At 37.6% G+C, this 6,809-nt stretch overlaps 1 protein-coding gene across 1 annotated transcript; it reads left to right on the top strand.

The window, feature by feature from the left end:
- The first annotated feature begins 202 nt into the window (after positions 1 to 202).
- LOC119609947 lies at positions 203 to 2,609 on the top strand. Its single transcript, XM_037964999.1, has 2 exons — positions 203 to 752; positions 813 to 2,609. The coding sequence occupies exon 2, from the start codon at positions 2,187 to 2,189 to the stop codon at positions 2,583 to 2,585; it is 399 nt and encodes a 132-aa protein (XP_037820927.1). The 5' UTR covers positions 203 to 752; positions 813 to 2,186; the 3' UTR covers positions 2,586 to 2,609.
- Positions 2,610 to 6,809: the final 4,200 nt, after the last annotated feature.

The following is a 6,809-nucleotide window of genomic DNA, read 5'->3' as shown; positions in this document are numbered from 1 at the left end:
TTTAAAGATACTTTGACCCCCATTTTCTCATTGTCTGATTATGTTTTATCATAACGATAAATCGACATTTTACATACAAAAATTATTTTAACCGGCAGTATATCCACCTGTTAAACGATAACCGGAGGTTGAGATATTGGCCCTGAGAGTATCAAATAAGAATCGGGAGTATCACGGTGCTTTTGAACATCAAATAGTATCAAAAAAAGTACCATCGTACCAAATTTGCCATCCCTGCCGCAAGTAGACAAACAACACCTTCACAATATTAATACAGTGGAGATATATAAATTAGATTCAATGTCTGATATAATTAATGAATTTCACGATGTATTTACAGAGAAAGTAGGATGTGTTAACAACTATGAAGTTACTTTACAGCTACGCCAGAGTTTCAAACCGGTATTCTACAAGGAGCGAGAAGTACCATACGCTCTACGAGAAATGAATTAGAAGCTGCCGGGATTATATCAAAATGTGAAAGAAGTGATTGGGGATCACCTCTCGTGATTATTCCAAAACCAGATGGAGGAATTCGACTATGCGTCGATTACAAACCAGGTGTTAATCCACAACTTGTTTCTTCGAATTATCCTATACGTCGTATTGACGAGATTTTAAATAACCGAAAAGGGTCAAAATATTTTTGTCGACTAGACCTCTATAAAGCGTACCTTCACCTACGAGTAAATCCAGAATCCACACAATGTCAACACATAAGGGGACCTACAGAGTCAACCGCCTTTCTTTTGGTATAAAAACCGCTCCATCAGAATTTAATCGTATTATTGAACAAATTTTATTTGGCTTAGACAAAACCATGTCATATTTCGATGACATTATAATACATGGATCTACAGAAGCCGAATGTAAACGAAATTTAATATTGTGCCTTAAGCGACTACAACAACACGACTTACACTTGAATAGAAGCAAATGCTCATTTTTTCAAACTCAAATCGAATATCTTGGACATATTGTAAGATATAATGAAATCTCAAAGTCACCAGGAAAAATTGATGCAATAGTTAATATGCCTCGCCCAGCTAATGTCGATGATGTTAGAAGATTTTTAGGCATGATAGCCTATTATTCCAGATATGTCTTCAATAACTTATCCGTTACTTCAGAAAAATTCAACATTTTATTGGTCTTCAAATTGTGAAGCAGGTGTACTTTCACATATAGTAAATGGTATAGAACGTCCAGTTGCATATACATCGAGATCATTGTCCACAGCTGAACGAAACTGTAGCCATATAGATTGTGAAGCACTTTCAATTGTATTTACATTGAATCACTTTTTTAATTACCTCTCTCGTGCTACGCAGCCTCAAGAAAAGTTATCTACAGATAAGCTCATTAACGAAGAAGTTAATGAGTTGTGTTTTGAATCATTTTTCAATATTTCTAATGAACACGTGAATGCCGAAATATTAGCACGGAAAAAGCAAAAGATCCAGAACTTTCAAAAATTTTGTCAGATCTGCTAAGTGGTGATGACGACGAAGGAAAATATACCCTCGATAATGGAGTGATCTTTAAAAGTCAAAGAGTGCTTATACCGAAAAGTCTTCAATCTATAATTCTCCAAGAATTACATCGCACACATCCGGGGATTACAAAAATGAAACAACTTGCAAGAATATACTGTTTTTCGAAAGGAATTGACCGTGATATAGAGAGAATGTTAAGATCATGTGAATCTTATGTGGAAGTTCAAAATCGACCATCAAAAGCCCCACTAAACCAATGGGAAGAACCAGAGGAAAACTGGGAGAGAATCCACATAGATTACGCAGGTCCATTTCAGAATCAGAAATTTCTAATTGTTGTAGACGCAAAATCAAAATGGACCGAATTTAGAGTCATACGTGATGCACCTACAACGCAAAACACTATAAGTTTGTTATCTGAAATCCAAGTACAAATGGATTAGCAGAGCGAAATGTTCAAACACTGAAGCATAAATTGAAAGCAATGTCATCCGATCCGGCTTCAATACAGAAAAAGGTTAACGAAATTCTTCAAAGATATCGAGCTACACCTCTGAACTGTGGAAAGAGTCCAGCTGAACTCTATTTTAAAAGACGTATTCGAATTAAATTGGATGCTTTAAAACCTACAAAGAAAATAGGCGTGGCAGAAATAGTTCAAGTTTTACACATTAGAAAAAACAAAACTGTATGGAAAATGGCAACGTAATCAGGAAGTTTGGAAACCTACATTATTTAGTGAAATTGGATGACGGCTATATGCTTAAACGCCATATAGACCAACTGAAAATTACAAATGTTCAGAAACGGGAAGTACACTTTGCCCCAAGCATTCATGGAAACAATACTGATTCTACTAACCGTCAAAATCAACAGGCTCATGATTATAACCAGTATATATTGGAAGCTCTAAATCTTCAAAATCAGTCAAATCCAGAATCCCAAGAAATTCAAGAAACTACTAATCATGCTGCACCTCAAGATCCTACAATGGTACAAGGAGCGCAGAATTCTCAAGAGCAAACTATTCGTAGATCTGCAAGATTACGCAATAGACCAACATATCTTCAAGATTACGTTCCAGAATAAATTATGTACTATTTTATTAATTTATTTTCGAAATGATTTTTTTCAAAATGACAAGATCCTATTAAGCGTGGGAGATTGTTATGACCCATTGTTGGTATTATATTAATATGGCAACACTGAATGCAAATAATTGTTATTGCATTCCTTTTTCTATTGTTATTCTTAATTTAAGTTCGTTGAATAAAGATGTATTGAATTATTAAACTCGTGTATATTACTTACATACTTTTCAAATAAGGAATAGAAAATAATTTAAAATTGAAAATGAATTTAAAATTGTACAAAATGGGTCATTGGTGTACCATTGTACTTTTGAGGATTGAATTGTACCAAAAAATGTACAATTGTACCAATTTTGCCAACCCTGGTGTGGGTATTAAATGGCAGCAGGGATGGGAATATTCCATTGTTCACTAGTGTGAACATCCTCCCGGGCTGGTTCGCTCGATTTTTTTTCGAGGCAGGGGTGCTTTGTCGCCATTTACTCGGACAATGGGACAAATTTCATTGGACCTAGTAAGCTATTGAAGAAAGAGCGACCGGAATTCATCAGGCAATTTAAAGATTCCGTTATATCTACCAACAGTTTTCAGAACTTGACGTGGAAAGCAATGTTTCTTTAGGGGTTAGAGGGAGATGGGTAGATGGGTACTTACGCGGGAATTAGAGGAAGGGTAAATAAGAAAGGCTTGCGATATTTTCTTAAACGTCATAAACCTTATGTGTTTATTGATCTTCAATATATGTATATAATGTAAGTATATAGGGTAAGTATATAATACACTTTTTAGGTTAAGGGTTTGTGCAATATTAAGGTAAGTATTTTAGGTTTAAATATTTATTTATTTATTTCAGGGTAGGTTAGATTTAAGTATTTATTTATTTGTTTTAGGGTAAGTATTTATATTAATAAAACTGTGATACACTTATCTGTAATCTATTTATTTTTAATTAGTATTTAAGTTTTAATATTTTACTTTTAGTTTTAAGTTTTATCACTAGTTTTTTAAGTTTTCTCACTAGGTGTAAGATTTTTAATTTATTTATTTACAAACTTTAAAATTTAATTTGTTGTTGTAGGGTTTGTTGTTTTGGTTGGTGGTTTGTTCGCACACACTTGTTGTTCTTCACACAGGTTGTTCAGAAGTAAGGTAAAAAAAGCAAAAAGCTGCAACTGACGATTTATACTGATGAAGTTGGCTGCAGTTTGTTGTGGGTGTTGATGGACACCAGGGATGGACACTGTTATGTGTTCAACCTGTGAGGAGAAAAGGACAATTATTTTTATTTATTCAATAAAAAAGGGTGTAGGGGAGTAGGGTAAATTATGCATGTAAAATACTTCATTGTGTGTGGGTTTATTGGTTAGAGGATACCATCACCAGCCAAGGGTGGAGTCCTGGGCTGGGGTTTAATATGGCCCTTGCTATCCGGTTTCCGCTTTCCATGATCATCGAAGGTACGAAGGTACGTGGAGCTGGTATGGGTTGAGTTCTTGGGGCTGGAGTTGGTGGTGGAGATCGGTCTTGGAGCAAATTCTTTAAAATCCTATTTGGATCATGTAGTGTTGAGTGATGCTTGCCACGGCATTGTTGGCAACGAGCCTTATGCTACGTTCACACCTATGAAATATTTGACGTTTTTTATCAATTATTTGTTGGCTGTAATGTGAACACAAAATATTTTGAAGAGCAAACAAAATATCAGCTGTTTTTCGTGAAACATTTTTATTTGTCAACCTACAAATATTTTCCCAATATGGACACAATGTGAACACCAAACACGAAACATCGGGGCAGAACCTAGTATGGGAGATATGACCAATTATAGACCGATCGGAAAAAAATTCACAGTAACAGTACCAAATTTTTTATGGATTTAGGATTTTAGAAATAAGTAACATTTCGGTATATAAGAGCAATACTTGTACCAAATTTTATATGAATATCTTGATTTAGTAATGAGCATTTAAATGATTTTCGGGAGGGGACCTTGTATGGGAGCTATGACCGATTATGGACCGATCGCAAAAAAATTTACATTAATATTTCTGTGTACAGCATGCCACTGGCAAAAATATAGGGGTGAAAGAGAAGGATGTACTCGGAGAGAGCTCTAAGCTACCTCAGCCTTTAAATATAGGTGAGGGTTCCGACTCTGAATCCTCAGATGATAATAATAATACCATTATAGCAAATCCCAAAAAGGATGAAGTAGAGCAAATGGTGAAAGAGTTGAGTGATAGCATAGCTAAACTACCTATTACTAAGAAAATTCTTTCTGGAGCACAGAGGAGGAAATTGAAAAAGATGCTTCAGGAAATAATAGTTAGTCAATCCCACGACACTCCAAAGGAAAAATCGGACTCTCTCACAAGATCTGAGGCAAAAAGGATCAGGTCTCCCGAGGAGTTGACAACTGAGAATAAACCTAAGAAGAAAAAGAGCTCCCCGTCTTCTAATACACAGTCGAAGCCAAGCCATACTTCACTCAAAGGAATCTCAAGTGAGAATCCTGCGAGTAACTGTGACAACGCCAAGCCAGATATTCCGAAGACGAACACGTCGGCGAAATCAACCTCGAAGGTAAGGGAATCTCAAAAGAAGCCCCGAAAAACGAGGAAGGAGAAGCTAGACGGAGGAAAAGGAAAAGAGCCGCCATCTTACGCCAAAGTTGCCAGAAGTAGGCACCGGGACGATCTCTGCTATGCAGTTTACGATGCCGGTAATCCGACAGGCAAAATTCCAATAGACCAACAGAGTAAAATAGAAGACCTGGTCAACAATAAGCTAGTGGATCATGCAATCGCTTCAAAGGGCAAACAACCAATAGAGAGCGAGAGCTGCGAATTCAGCATGGGCATGATGTTGATGAGGTTGGCATCTCACCAATGTGTTAGCACCCTAAAGAACTTGGTGGAAAGTATTCCTCCTCCCTGGGACGGCGCTAGGCTGGGACTGGCAAAGAAGAGCGAGCTTCCGGTGCTCTTAAAGCCCACTGTCTACATAAAAGGATGGGGCAGTAAACTGGCTAATGAACGTACACTGGAAATTCTTGGAGGTCAAAATCGAGGAATTTACCATTAACTCGCCAGAAGAAAGTGTAGTTGCCCTTTATAAAATTGGAAAGCCGCCGATTGAAAGGGCTGTCAAAACCGGCCCCGACAAGGACACTAAAACACCTAAGACAGTACCCAAAGCATCATTAGCAAGTACTGGCAATGTTGAGGAGTCAAATCCTAAAAGCGAGGAGGAAATCACTCACCCGCCAGAAGACAGAACAGCAGTGCTCTCCAGAATTGGGAATGTGTCTATTAAAAATATGCCTTATAAGGACACCGCAGTGCCATCAACAGTACCCACTGCATTAATAGCATAAGAAAATTGTAATAGGTTGTGATGCCAACTCGCACCATGTAGCTTGGGGTAGTACAAACACCAATCGCAGGGGACAAGCCCTCATGGATTTCCCTAATACTAAAGACTTGATAACATTGAACTTAGGTAATAAAGCTACCTTCGTCAATAGAATTAGAGAAGATGTATTAGATATAACTATATGTTCAGAAGAGCTTATAAACGAAATTCAGGATTTGAGAGTTTCGGACGAGCACTCCTTTTCTGATCATCGGTACATAAGATTCAAAATACTAAGGCCACCACCAAAGCCGATAAGGTTTCGGAATAAGTCTAAAACTAATTGGACAATGTTCGGGACCTTACTAAAGAACTGTTTAGGTCAGGAGACTTTTCAATGTCGAAATAAAGAGGATATAGATGCCAAAGTGGAAACGTTCACAAGTGCCCTGGTTGAATCGTTCGAGGACAGCTGCCCTCTGCGAGAGCGGAGATCTGCCCAGGAAAAACCCTGGGTAACTGGGGAGATCCGGAACCTTGGGAAGACTCTTCGCAAACTATTTAACCGGGCACGGCGTAAAAAGACCGCAGTATACTGGGATGAGTATCGTAATAAACTTGGTGAATATAAGAAAATCGTTCGAAAAGCCAAACGAGACTCCTGGAAACTTTTCTGTGAACAGGTAGATAGCGTAAATGACGTATCGAAGATAAAAAATTCCTATCCAAAACTCATGTCCAACCGGAATTTATGATCGATGACACAGGCAGAAGGCTTGAGGATATGGAGGAGACAATGAAACTCCTAATGGATTCTCATTTCGCACCCGGTATATCGAATAACATAGATGAACCGATATTGGAGGAA

Source organism: Lucilia sericata, unplaced genomic scaffold (genome assembly GCF_015586225.1).
Source record: "Lucilia sericata isolate MDLA Ls3-8-SP2 unplaced genomic scaffold, ASM1558622v1 Contig001088F_arrow, whole genome shotgun sequence".
Taxonomy (NCBI): Eukaryota; Metazoa; Arthropoda; class Insecta; order Diptera; family Calliphoridae; genus Lucilia; species Lucilia sericata.
This window is presented reverse-complemented; position numbering and strand designations above follow the sequence as displayed.